Source organism: Hypanus sabinus, chromosome 21 (genome assembly GCF_030144855.1).
Source record: "Hypanus sabinus isolate sHypSab1 chromosome 21, sHypSab1.hap1, whole genome shotgun sequence".
Lineage (NCBI taxonomy): Eukaryota > Metazoa > Chordata > Chondrichthyes > Myliobatiformes > Dasyatidae > Hypanus > Hypanus sabinus.
Genome location: NC_082726.1, coordinates 31,649,348 through 31,664,045, shown reverse-complemented (window position 1 = coordinate 31,664,045; position 14,698 = coordinate 31,649,348). Strand labels below are relative to the sequence as shown.

At 44.4% G+C, this 14,698-nt stretch overlaps 1 protein-coding gene across 25 annotated transcripts in view; it reads right to left on the bottom strand.

The window, feature by feature from the left end:
- Window positions 1-14,698, bottom strand: part of LOC132378921 (sorbin and SH3 domain-containing protein 1-like) — a 242,548-nt gene that overhangs the window by 46,332 nt on the left and 181,518 nt on the right. For 18 of the 25 annotated variants that reach the window (XR_009507222.1, XR_009507223.1, XM_059946245.1 and 15 more), the window contains 3 exons: window positions 14,214-14,342; window positions 5,887-5,988; window positions 4,322-4,371 (listed from right to left, as the gene is read on the bottom strand). Coding sequence is in view for 23 of the 25 variants with exons in the window: in XM_059946245.1 (XP_059802228.1) it covers window positions 4,322-4,371; window positions 5,887-5,988; window positions 14,214-14,342 (281 nt within the window). In the remaining 2 variants the exon portion in view is untranslated. Of the gene's footprint in view, window positions 1-4,321; window positions 4,372-5,886; window positions 5,989-10,407; window positions 10,492-14,213; window positions 14,343-14,698 lie in introns of all 25 variants that reach the window. The other 7 variants (XM_059946255.1, XM_059946253.1, XM_059946257.1 and 4 more) reach the window with 3 other exon arrangements.

The following is a 14,698-nucleotide window of genomic DNA, read 5'->3' as shown; positions in this document are numbered from 1 at the left end:
AAGTGAACATTTTAAACAAGCTGGCCAGAAAGATGCTAAAACATAATATAGTACCTGCCCACCTCACTCAATAAATGGAGCCTCTACCCGCTGATAAAAGCCATTGACTTAAATCCTTCAAAACAGTTAAATGCTTTGTTTCAGTACAATAACATCACAAATCAAACACTGGTAAGCCTTGCAAATATGTTTATATTAAAAAAGCAAATTATTCTCACTTTTTGAAAGCTTTCTCTGAGCATTTGAGAATTTCAACAAAATTTCAATAGGACAAGGCTGTAGAAGTCTATTCACCATCACATTACTAATAGTTCTTTTCATCTCAGCTCTGTGGAGTTACTGAATTGTTCATTGACAGTTATTCTGTTGTGGAAGATGCCATCCTGCCAGAGTGTCACAATACTAATCAATGCAGAGGGTTGAAAAGGCTGAAGGATAAGAATGGCATGACAAGGACAGTAAGTAGGCTGAGGTTCCAACTTGCACCCTCTGCCACCCCCTGCCACTTCTCAATATTTCCAGTCTCCATGGGAAGAACATCCCTCTCTCGCCAAACAATATGACTTATCCAAGCCTTCATCATCACCTGCACTTCTAATTCCATTCTCTCTCTCTTTTCTTACTGCTGGTTCTAACCCCTCCTACTTATAACCACATCGCTGGCGGTACAGGGCTTTAAGACATGCTGAAGTGCTATAAGTGACCAAAGTAAATAAAACTCTCTTTCTCTACCATTTGGGCTTCTCCCTGCCTTTTCAGCTCTTTCATCCTCCTGGCTCTCTTTGTACAGGTCCATCTCCTCTCCTTTCTCAGACCACAATGAACAGAGTCAATGAGATTTCATGAAAGGGATACAGTATCTCACCAACTTGCTTAAGTTCCTTTGAAATGTAACAAACAAGGTAGATGAAGGGAAGCCAGTAGATGCAGTATACTGATTTTCAGAAGGCTTTCGATAAAGTGTAATATTAAGGATTACTACATGAGATAAGAACTCACTTGAACAGTCACTGACTGGCTAACAGGTTAAATAACAGAAAGTAAGGATAAATGATTAATTTTCAGATTACAAACAGTAACTATTGAGTTCGACTTGAGTTGGGTGTTGTGGCTTCAACCACTTATAATGTGAATGTACCATTGCTAAGTTTGCTGAGGTTCCAAACAAAAGTGGTTTAGTAGGACTGTTAGAGCAATTCCTACCTCTTCTCCATTACAGTGGGATAACACACAACAATATTCATTTTGTTAGATGTCTCTCAGATCCCCTCAAGTGTTAACTGATACTGGCTACCATTTCCTCTTGTATCTCACCCATGTGGAAGGAAACCATTTAGTACCAACAGCCACTGGGCTGTGAGATGGAAGCAGCATTGAATGAAACATAAACCATGTAGGGATTTATGGCCTGTTTCTGTGCCGTGAATGCTCTCCAATGTCACGCAAAACTGCATGCTGTACGAAAGGACAGGTCCAAATCTGCTCTTTACTATCAACAGTTCATGTGGAGTGGAAACCTTGGCTAATTTTACAACTTATTGTTGCAGCACTTTGACCCTAAAGTATAAACCAAGCAGTAGGATAGAGAGGAATCCCTGTCACTCCTCCCTTCTCCCCATTTACCAAGAACACTACCGATAGCAAGCTTTCTCTCCTCAAAGATCAAAGAAATATTTTTTTTAATGTAGCATCTTTGATGTTGTAACTCAACCATAGTGTTCAGTATTACACCGCATGTTAGACGTCTTGAAAAGCATTATGTGATTGATGAGAGTAGGGCAGTGGACGTTGTCACCCTGGACAGGGTCTATTCAAAAGATTAGCATACACGGGATCCACTGTGATTTGGTAGTTTGGATTCTAATTGGCTTGTCCATATAAAACAGAGGATAATGATGCAGAGGCATTATTCTGACTGGAAGTCTATGACCACTGGTGTTCCACAAGGATCAGTCTGGGAACTCTACTGTTTATCGTGCATATATAAATGATTTGGATGACAATGTTGGTGGCCTGAACGGTAAGTTTATAAACTTCATGGAACTTGGTGGTGTTGCAGATACTGAGGAAGATTATCAAAGGATGCAGCAGGATATAGATCATAAACATGAGGAAGTGCGCAGATGTGCTGGAAATCCAAAGTAACACACACAAAATGTTAGAGGAACTCAGGTCAGGCAGTGTCTGTGAAAATGAATAAACAATTGATGTTTTAGGCCTAGACACTTCTTCAGGACTGAGAAGGAAGGAGGAGGAAGACACCAGAACAAAAAGGTGGGGGGAGGGGAAGGAGGCTAGCTGGAAGGTGATAGGTGAAGCCAAGTGGGTGGGAAAGGTCCGGAGAAGAAGGAATCTGATAGGAGAGGAGAGTAGGCCATAGGAGAAAGGGAAGGAGGAAGGGACCCAGGGATCAGTTGGAAATTTGGTTGGAAATACTAGCAGATGGAGTAATAATCTAGACAAGTGTGAAATATTGCATTTTGGAAAGTCAAATACAGAAGTAAACAGCGAATGGCAGGAATGGTAGCCCAGTGGTCAACACAGAACTTTACATCGCCAACTTCAGTTCCTGCAGTTACTCTCCCTGTGACTGAGTGAGTTTCCTCCCACATTCCAAAGACTGGCCAGTAGGTTAATTGTTCACATGGATGAAATTGGCTGGCACAGGCTCGTTTAGCTGGAGAGGCCTGTTACCACGCCCTAACCCCAAATTAAACAAATAAATAACATTGGAAGCATTGATGTCAGGAGAGATCTTGGGTTACAAGTTTGCATCTCCCTGAAAGTAACAACACAAGAGTACATGGCGATAAAGTAGGCATTCACTGGTTGGGGCAATGAGTATAAAAGTTTTGGTTCAGCCACATTTGAAGGATTGAGTGCAGTTCTGGTCACCGCATTACAGGAAGGATGTAGGAGGAGGTGCAAAAGATGTTCAGCAGGATGTCGCCTGAGGTTCATCCCAGCACCAAAGCATCCTTCCCAATTCTTCATCCATCACTTCAAAGTCAGTTGGCATAACACTCATGCAGTTAAAGCTAACTTTGGTCAAACTGCATCTGTGTGTGCATGTCGGTGTCTGTTCAGACTTGTAGTGTATTAGCTACAAGGAGAGGATGGACAAACTTGGACTGGTTGCTGTGGAGCATTATAGGCAGAGGGAAGATGTGAAAAAAGTTTATAAATTGAGAGGCACACTCAGAGTGGAGAGCCAGAGTCTTTTTCCCTGGGTAGAAATATCAAACTCTAGAGGACACAGAATTAAGGCGAAATGGGAAAAGTTTAAAACGAGATTAAAGAAGCAAGATTCTGTTTCCCCCAAAGAGATGCCTGAAACATGCTGCCAATAAGGTGGTGGAAGTAGACATCACAACAATGTTTAAGCAGCATTTAGACAGGTACATGAACAGGAAAGGGTACAAAGGAAATGGACCTTATGTAGGCAGATGGGGTTAGTTTATTTTGCCATCATATTTGGTACTGACAAAGTGGATAAAAAAGAATGATCCTGTACTGTTCTATGCACCACACACCAATCAACACAACTCACAAAGGGATTGACTGAGCTCACAGTAGATCTGCCCTAGTCTCCATGTACTCTATATAGCCCCTTTAGCAGTGGCTGCTTTTAATGTGCAATTCCTTAAAATAAAATAATTAATAGTAAATCAGAATCATCTCAGAAGGAAAAACTTCCTAATAGGAGCTGAAGATATCCACCCTGTCTAATTACAGTCCCTCAAGGTCCCGAAACAAACAAACAAAGCATTTGCACCACAGGAAGGGCTCTGAGACACCACAGTTCAATTCCAAAATCTGACAACCGAGGAAATGATTTTGCTGAGGAAATGATTGCAGTTAGTATCTTAATGAGGAGGGTGAACTTTGATCACTGCTTTCATAAGGTTACAAACACACCAAATACATCCCATAATACTTATGTGGGACAGTTGTTGCAAACTTTGCCAAACGTTTTTGACAAACTGAAGAATTTGCCGACTATATTTTAGTTAAACACTCAGAAATCCTTCAAGGTCCTCCCAATACATCCTTGAATTCTTTACAATATGAACCAGTGAAAAAAATCACATTGAAATGCCGACAAAAGCTCTCTTCAATTGCCATCAGAGCAATAATTAAAAAGAAACTGCCTCATACTTCTCCCAAATGTATATGTACACACACAAACACACACACGCACAGAACATTTAAAGGGAGAGAAACTTTGATGCGATTGAAGCAGATGCTGAGACAGATTACTGTACTGGCGCAAACCAACGTTTCAGATACAAACTCAGCTCAGAATGCTGATAGTACTTACTATGTCGAACGCTCGGATGGGATTTCCAAGGCCGAATTCAGTGACGTGCTCTGAAAAGACAGAAATAAAAAGGGTCATTGATAAATCTAAAATAACCCACACAGAATAGAAGGGCAAAAGATGACACCAGCTGCCCTTCTGAGACAGGACGCAGATTTGCACTGTCTTCAGATCTGATACCTAGCTTCAACTCACACTCCGCGCTTGTGCTCCAGGAGTTCTTGCCTGGTTGAATAAAGCCAGTGATTTGAGAAGTTCAACTCAGGGGGCGGAGAGTTGAGGGGAGAGAGAGAGTGTGAGAGAGAGGGGAGGGGGAGAGAGAGAGGGGGGAGAGAGAGAGAGAGAGAAAGAGGGAGAGTGAAAGAGAGAGGAACAGACAAAGTGTGTGTGTGTGACAGATTGAAAAACAGCCAGCATGCTGGTCCTGTCTTGGCCTCTATTCTTTTGTTTGTGAATGAGTCATTGTGCATCAAGCCAAAAAGTGGAAAATTTACAACCAGTTTTAGAGATTTCATACATGTGAACTTCAAACATTTCTAACTTAATCTGTAATTTTGACAAATTTATCCGCTAAAATTGCATTCACACATTGCTTCCTTTATAAACAAAAGTGGCAATTAATGCTACTAATTTAGGCGAAACTCTACTTCAGTTTTATCACACTGTGCTATCTGCTTTTGCAGCGCTCACTATCTCATGCACTGTAGACAACTCACCAGATTGGGCCCTTTGTTCAAAAGCATTTCAATCTGACATTCAAAGCTGTAGTAAGTAATGTGCAAATATCCCTCTCTACAGCTGCCCTGGATTCTATTGAGCAAAGCTGGTTTGGGAAGCAACAGAATCAATAAACAGAGAGTGGTAATAAAAGACAACCGGGAGAGCAGGCAGATAACCAGCAAAGAGCAGGCAAAACAGCTAGAGAGCATTACCGTCCACAGCTCCATTCTGACAGCCTCCCGATCTCCGAGCCTCATTGCCAGCACTGTGAGCCACAGGAGACTCTCAGTTCTGATAGGGACACTGGGACTGGCTACAGAACGTATCACAACAGGAAGCAGTTTGAAATAAAAGCAAACGAGCACATGCGGACACAACTGCCACGGGCAGAGTTTGGAAGCAAAGCCGAGGCCAACAGCTAATCTTGCTGCGGACCTAGCCTTGGAACTCACCTCGGAGGTCAGCTTATGCAGGAAAAGCAGCTTTATTTTAAGTAGAATTGGTATGCAGCCTGGACTGCTGCCCCAAATTTCACAAATTTCAAGACATATGCCGGTGATAATAAATCAGACTCTGATGTCACTAGAATAACATAACTCTAATGAGAGAGTAATATTTTTTTTAAAAAGAACATGCCCAAAGATACAAGGGTCCTTCAATCCAGAGTGCAGAAGGTCCAACTTGTCATCGGGGTTAATTATCAATTGATTGCAAGCTTATTAGCCTTTGGTATGGGCAGTGTGTGTACAGTCCTGCACTGTTCGATTGCTGAGACTGCTGATTTCCAGTCGTGACAAGGATAGTGCATGCAATGAATGATTAACACTGGAGAAAGTGAAGAGTACCTTCCACGGACGGGAGTCCTGGCTTCTAAAAAGCTTCTCCATGTTTTCTAAATCTGTGTCTAGCTCAGCCTGGTAGAGAGACAGGTCTTTCTCTAGCTGATCCTGATTAAAGAGGGGAGAGAATCAGTTAGAGCAAATGAAATCACTGCGCCAGCACGTCCAAGAGCACACCCAGAAAGGGCAGTGCTGTGAGAGACCAACTCAAGAGTTACACACAAACCCCGAAGACCCAGAGCGCAGCAGGACTGGGCCGAAGAGCGGCGGGCGGCAGCTCTGCAGAATAAACCAAGCATCTTTATCTTAAATGAACACAGGTCTGAATTATGAAGTGGAAACCATCACCCAACCAACACTCTCACATGCTCTCTCCACCCACGTGCTGATGCTAAGGTGACGCAGAGCTCAGAAGGTCACCCGCACTATAGGCTGAGTCCCCCAGTTCAGATTCCTGATCATTTTACCCAACCTGTCTCCTTGCAGTAAAGAATACAAGGTACACGTCCCTTCATTACCACACTCCGCCAGAGACCCGATTCTCATGAATGGGGGCTCTTTGCTCCCTGCTTCTGGCATTGAGCTGCACACCTTGGGTTCCAGTAGCCTATACCTTCGCTAACAGGTATATGGAGGAATTTAAGGTGGGGGGGGGGGGAGATATATGGAAGGCAGGGTTTAAGGGTCTGCATAACATTGTGGGCCGAAGGGCCTGCACTGTGCTGTATTGTCCTATGCTCTATAAAGCCATTTCCTCAAGTAGGAGTTTGGAAATGAGACATCAAGAGGTTACTGGCCCGTAAGTGTACTTTTCTGATGCCTAATCCCTTCCATTTCCAACGTCCAGAAGCACATTTTGAAAAAGGAATGACAGTGACAGGAATATTTACCCTCCCCCCCCCACCCCCTAGCATTCCTTCCAAATTCTGCACTGACATTCCACTGCTGCTCCACCAGCTCCTGCTGAGGTTAGGGACTGATCATGAGACTGGAACTAACCCCTACCCTCACCCCCCAGGACATCTAACCAGTGACATAACTGTACTCTCGGGATGGAAGGGGAGACACTGTCTGACACCCCAGTCTCTGAATGCCCCTCATCCCCACCAACTTTCACTAAACTCTCCTCATTAGTGGAGGTCCTATCCACTTCTAGATGCCATCCAACGTCAATTGGAAAGCTCTCACTTCCCGGTCTCTTGACTCCCAGTAGCTGGTGAACCATTGTCCAACTATCTTCTGAAAATTAAACTCAAAGTACCTCTTTCTGTCTAGTAATTTTTTTGAGGCTTTGTGATGAAACAGATTCTCCTAACAAATCGTTTGACTTGTATATGAAACGCTACCCAGTGCCTACAGTAGTCATTACTAAGAGTACCCTGTGCCATATTGGAACCAGAATAGAATAGTCTCCATTGCTTCTCTCATATCGTGAGGACACCATACCACAGCCCTAAATCACGAGCACAGATAGAAACAGTTCCTCAAATTTCACCCAATAAATCCTTGGTTTAACAGCCATAGATATCAGCTGTGGATCATACTTTTCTGGTTCTAAGAAACCAGTTCTGGCCCAAATTGAGTAATTTGGGGCAGGCACTGAGTGGGACAACTGTACCTGGCAGGACTAGGAAGGGGAGAGCACGCTCAGTTGGCTCTCCTGCTTGGAGGCTGTTTCAAACCTCAGGTGAAACACTCAGAGGGAGCACGGCCAGAAGCAAGGTGCAGCAAGGAATGGGCTCTCTCCTGTGTATGGGGAAGGAGGGCAAATGTTCAAATGCCAGTGATGCCTTTTGTAAGAACTATTTACACAAATTTGTACCATGCACCATGACAGTCACACACCCATAACATTCAATAAGTAACTCAACAGTCTGCAATGGTCTTGAAAGCGGGGGATCAATGCTGAACGCAAATGTTAAAAAAGGAATAAAACAAAAGTACGAATGCTCGGAGTCTGAAATGCAAACAGAGAAGCCTGGCAAATCGGCCTCTGAAAGAGGGGACTTCACCTCAGCCAGGGGTTTGTATCTCCCTCTTTCAGAAGTTAATGGGTTGCAGCATCTGAAGGGTTAATGCTCTTGGACAAGGTATGGCCACACAGCAGGTCGGAGACACAGGTGCACAAGTTACCTTCCTGTCCTCTAAAGAAAGGATAGAACACTCCCCCGGCGTATAATCCCATATCTTTTTTGGAGGCTGATAAAGAGCAGAGGAGGAAATGAACAGAACAAGTCATCACAAGGAACAAAGGAACCAGGGGGCAAAAATCCCGAGGGGGCAGGACCTGCTTACAGGATCAAAATCAGGATTTGCCTCTCATAAACAGGACTGCTGTGTCTGAGCCCAGCAGCCTGACAAGCGAGCGGTCCAAAATGCTTGATGTCACACAAAGTAAGACACAATCCTCAGTATGGGAAGAGAAGGGGAAATATTATCCATGGTTCCCCCTCCAGCCATTGGGCCATGGGTGTGTGGGGCAAGGGCCAGAATTCCTAAGGGGTCTGCTTGGCTGGAGGACCTCATAAAGTTCAAGTGGAATCTGCGATTGTCACATACAGAAGCATCAATGGGAAGAAATTTGCCTTGAGCTCAGTGCCCAGTGGGTGAGGGACGCCATGACCACTGATTACGCACTCTTACCTCAACCACTAAATCCACATATTTTAATCTTAAAACTTGCACTTAGCCTGGGTAGCAAGCACTGCGTTCAGTGAACAGGCCAAAGCAATCAGCAGGCCAATGCCATGATTTACCATGGAGCTGCATTGCGATTTTGACCCCCTGGTTATCAGTTCGATTCAGAACAGACAGACGGAAACATTCAGTTGTCCGAAGGCATTGGGGGCATGTTCTTACTAACACAACTGAGACAAAACTTCAACTAACCACTTCCTTTATCGATAACTAATTCCTGAAGCCAGTTGCTTGAAGGAAAGGCGACTTATTTCTGGCAGTAAGATGCTACAGTTTGAATGAGGGCAGGAAAGACGGTGGGGGGGGGGTAAGGGGCAAAGGGGGGGGGGTGTTTCTCACCAGATTTCTATTGGCTCCAGTACCTACCACATTGATAAAAGGCTGATATCCAGAGTGCAAAAAGGACAGCAGAAAAAATATTATTTACACTGATGGCTCAGTCAATTGACTTCAATACTATTCAAATATAAGATGTCTTATGTTAATACCTCAAGGCATCAAACAGCATTGGGTGTAACCCACAGAAGCAGCATCCAAGATGGGACCCTTAACTCTTCCCCACCTCACAGCTCAAGGGCTGTTCCATCATCTCATCCAATCCACCTCATGCTCAGGCCCAGGAATGGGCTCTCACTGCTCCCTCCACAACAGCCCTGCTTTATTCCATGCAACTCAGGGCACACTGGTGTGTGTGGTGTGTGTGGTGTGTGTGTGTGTGGTGTGTGTGTGTGTGGTGTGTGTGTGTGTGGTGTGTGTGTGTGTGGTGTGTGTGTGTGGTGTGTGTGTGTGTGTGTGTGTGTGTGTGTGTGTGTGTGTGTGTGTGTGTGTGTGTGTGTGTGTGTGTGTGTGTGTGTGTGTGTGTGTGTGTGTGTGTGTGTGTGTGTGTAGACCCAAGTCATGTTCTGTCACCACCAACCCACTGGCCTCTGACCTCACAAACATCCCAGGCCCAGGTGACTGACCACTGCGTAATTTTTCAGGTTCAGTATTCAACACTAATCGTACAACCTTCATTAATCCCAAGATATGGCCCTCATCTCTCCAGTCTATGCAAGCCCAGTGCAAGAAACCCTCACCTTTCCTTTCAAAACAGACCCATTTATCCCTCTCCCCGGACCCTCTGTCTCCACAGACCACGATCCAAGTTGTACCTCCATCTCCAGACTTGGTCTCTGCTGGGATGACATCAAAGCCTTCAGCAAGAGGTTAGTACACAGTTCCTCTTTGGGCACAACAGTCTCTCATCAATATCCTTGCCTCCATGAGACACCAGGACAGCAAGCCCTTCACCTATTTTACAAGATACTCTCTGTGCAGTGGTCTTGCTTTCTAGTTTGTGCCTTTGGCTAACAGCCTGCTGCTTCTTTCTGACATGGGAGGTTGTTAAACATGAGTGGGGTGGGGCAGGGGTTGGAAGAGGGGAAGGAGATGTACTTGGGGATAGTGAAGGCAAGGTGCAGAAGTGAAGCTGAAGAGAGGACAGCCAGTAAGGAGTTGAGGAGGAGAGAAAGGAGGGGACAGGAAGAGGGAAAGGGGAGAGCAAATGGAGAAGTGTGAGAGGAGGGGAAGGAGTTGAAGGAAGTAGGGGTCAAAGGGAAGTAACAAGGGTCAGAACAAAGTGGGCAAGGTGGCTATTAGTACTGGTTACTATATCTCAGATAAGTGCAGAACTGGATGCGAGAAAAATGCATCTTTGCTACACTTTGCCAAGGTTCCGGGTCAAATGTTCTAACTATTTTGTAACAGATCTTCACTCATCAGTTTCCTCCAGGGATTACTACAATGATAAAACAACACCCAACCAAAATTTCGGCTCAGCTACTGACTTACCGGTTTTCCGAATTCCAGTTCCGAAAAGAACTTATACCAAGGTTCATTCTTTAAATCTATTTCTTCTGGACTTACATCCCGATTCTGAAGAGGTAACAGCATGGGCGTGAAGGAGAGAGAAGACGATTGAGTATACAGAGCAGAGCAGCATGCAGAAAACCACAGGAAGCAGGAGCGGCGATGTGTACGGAAAACCCACGGATCCTGAGCATTCCAGTCTGAACACACACACGTGCACTGGGCAAAGTACTCCTAGGCAAAGCATAGCATGGTATCTGGCTTCTTTGGAGGTGCTGTTTGACCAAGATTAGATTTAACTGCATGAATTTAATGCCAAATGACTTTAAAGTGGTGGACGAAGAAATGGGAAGAACGCCTTGGTGCTGGCAGCAGGGTTGAACTGCGGAGACTGGAGTGTTGGAGCCCTGAGCTGGAAGTCTTCCTCGTTTCCAAATGGAATGACTGGAAGGGCAGAATCACGGATCTTCATTTTTTAACTAATCCCCATTTCCCAATATGGGATCTGAATAGGTTGTTATTCATTTCTTTATAATTGACATTTGTTAAATAATGGGACCGTTAAATTCACAGAGTAAGATTTTTCCCCCCAAAAATTGAACTATGTTATATTCAACATACTCAATATTCACAAAGCCAATTTTTGCCTCGTTATTAGTGTGTTCAGTGAAGTCAGGTGCAAGGTTCAGGGTTGATGCCGTACATATCAGCAATACAGACTGGTAGGTCAAGGATTAGCACACAAAGATTAGAGTACACAATGTAGAACAGACACTCTAGAAAACAAGAGGGTTTGAAAGATTTTGATCAGAGGGACCATGAGCATAGAGAATGATTTATAGAGGGAATGACATAGTGTGTTGCTGAGTGTTCAATGGGAGGTGGAGTAACATTCCGACCTACAAAGGGAGAAGGTAAAATTCCCCACTCCAACCTTCCATTTAAAGGAGAAGAGAATGAAAATTGATTAAGGCTCCTGCACCCAGCTGTTCAACCATGGGACACTGCATGCTTGAAGGGAAAGCCTTGAATTTAGCTGTTTGTATGTGATCCTCTACTCTGTGAGGTCACATCATCAGCAGGAAAAATACCAAGACAACCACAACCACCCCTTTTCACTTTTATTTTTATTTAATCCACAAGAGTTAACTTTGGATGATGGGATTTATAGGCATCCGTTAGTCTCGTGAGACCATGGATTTGCGCCTTGGAAGGTTTCCAGGTTTGTATGGGAGACCAGCAGTTGCCCAAGCTGCAAGCCTTCCCCTCTCCACGCCACCGAAGTTGTCCAAGGGAAGGGCACTAGGACCCATGCAGCTTGGCACCGGTGTCGTCGCAGAGCAATGTGTTGTTAGGTGCCTTGCTCAAGGACACAACACGCTGCCTCAGCTGAGGCTCAAACCAGTGACCTTCAGATCACTAGACCAATGCCTTAACCACTAGGCCACATGCCAACTCGGGATGATGGGAAGTCTGCAATGAAATGGTATAACATATTTTGCAAATAGGACCTCCACTTACAATACAATCCTATTCGCAGTCTCTAACACACTAAAGTATTCCATGTTGCTCATTGTTCTGTTCAATCATTACAAGTTATTGTTACTGTCCCATCACGTGGTATGGCTGCTGATCTCAGAACTGCAGGCCCTCCAAGCCCACACTGCTCCACAGACGCTTAAATTTATATTTTCCTTTCCAGCTGGTGGAGCAGATGTTTGTCCAGGCTTTGACTGGGACAGCCTTTTGGACTGAGTGAACACCCAAGCACCAAGCCCCAATCAACTAATAACGATACATATCAATGGATCATCACTGCTCACCACCTCTTGGACAGGAAATAAATGCAGAAAGTCTAAATCATCGGAATTGGAGGAGTTAAATACAAAATCACTGAAGTGCACTATGGGATGTAGGACATACCAGGAGAACTTGACTGTAAAATACTTCAGGCCCAACCTCCAGGGAAATCTTAAGAGGAAATCTGCCAAGTCACCAAGTGAGCTCAAGCTACTCTGCTAGTCACAGATCCATTTGTGACAGACCACATTAGGCTGTCGGGCACGATCAGGATCTAGTTTCTTAACTGTGCATAAAGCTGTGTCTGCAACGTCTCTCTGAACAAGGAGAGGATTTCTCCTTCATTCTTGCCATGCTGATACCAGCCTTAGCAATAAAATACACTAACGCATCCAATAGCTGGTTTCGCAATTAGAGGAAAGTGACTAAACTAAGCTCAGCCAACTTTTGTCCCACAAACATCAGATAAGTATACTGGCTCTGGGAAGCCTTCTAGGGTTTAGGAGAGGTGACATGTTGCTGGAGTGAAGTGGAGAAAGTTTTACACTACCTTGAACCGGAGCTTGGTTCACTTAGACAAACTGGAATTACCCAATGGTGGTATCTAGCACATCATTCAATTAGGAATTATTACATTTTGAATTCCCTCCAAATATTCTAAATTCCAGGCAATTAGCTCTATGCTCTGTTAGGGTTTATTAAACACATTTATTAAAATAACAACTTGATTTCTCTCTCCCAAGATGCTACCTGACCTAAGTGTCTCTGGTAGTATCTGTTTTATTTCAGCTTTCCAGCATTTGCAGATCTCTGCTTCCTCCAACTTCTGTCAGACAAAACCTCTTCTTTCAAAGCCCCATCAGTTACAGTCGACCCAGCCTGTTCTGTGAGAACTGACCTCGACACCCTCATGCTTGTTGAAAAAGACAGAAGATGGAATGATAAGCAAGAAAGCTTTCCAACCCTTCCATCTAATAATCCCTGACACTCCCCTCTAAACTCAATACCATCAAATCAATGAAGGTTTGGATCAGGCCGGCATGATATCTCTCATCTCATTACTCTGCCTCTTGGAATCTGGAAGCATGTACCACCAGGCTCAAGACAACTTCTATCCTGCTGCTATAAAGTTATTATATGTACCCCTTGTACTATAAGACGGGCACTTGACTTCACAATCTACCTGTCATGGTCTTTGAAGTTTAGTGTGTGCCCTTTCTCTGTAGCTTTCACGCTTTGTTCCTGCTTTTCCCTTGTACAATCCCACCGTGCTTACATCATAAAATGGTCTGTATGGATGGCACACAAAATGAAGTTTTTCCACTGTTCCTTAAGGTACATGTGACTATAATAAACCAATTGACCAATATGCAGTCAAAGTCATGAATGACTTCAGACTCTCCTTCTCTTCAGACCTCTCTCTCTGTGCCCACCTTTAAAATCCTCCATTTCAAGTATGTATTTATTCATCCTTCCAAAGATCTGAGGACCCCTGGATGTTCCACTAGCTTAAAGCATTCAATGTGTTCTTGATGCAATGCATGATTTACCGAGCTAACACAACACAGGTACTGAGACAGGTTTTTTAAATAAAGCTCCATGCAGCTGAATGCAAGACTGGAGTTTACAGCACAATTCACTGTAACTGCAGTGCATTGTAAAATTCCTCTTGATATCAGTCCCTAGATTATTAGACCCAAGCCACAAAGAGGGTGGAGAAGGTGGGAGAGGTAAGCGACGAGTCAGACTGCTCCACCATTTAGCCACTGACTTCTGTGCGTAGACAAAACCATCATATTAACCAGTTTTCATTTGCGATTGTTAGATAAAAAAATTAAAAGAACATGTATTCCTGTGATACAAGGCACCACAAACAGTGACTTCAAGCAAAATAACAAAACTGCTTGCACAGATCGTTGGAAAACACTTCAGAGTATTGGATGAAAAGGTTTGTACCCAAAGATCATGCTAGCTTCAGTGACACTTACATCTCTGCCCAAGTCGTCCTGGTGACAGTGTGAATGGTTTTCGTGTTGCACCTGATCACGTTTGCCACCCAAGGGGCTGTCCTTTGTGGGTGGCTGTGTCGAGTCTCTTCCACTGCTTTCTTCAGAGTTCTGATGTAAAAAGCTCAGTGAGATACACCAGCAGCTCCTGGGACTTTCTAGCACCATGCATTTGTAGGTAAGGCCCACCACCAAGGAGCACGCCCCAATGAGAGACGTCACAAGAATCCATGCAGTACATGCAAGATGACGGCGTGCAGTCAGCCACCTGCCTAAAGGGACTGGCCAAACTCCAAATCAACGACTTTACCTGTGGCTTTTGTAAAGCTCCATGTTCCCACCACAGTGAGACACAAAACTATTGCTGTGGTACCTTACACTGGTGAGGGGCACGCGTTGAACCCGTCACCCTTGTGAGTGGGACCCGTTGCCCAATCATGCAGGAGCCATCAGCCGACAAGGGCCAA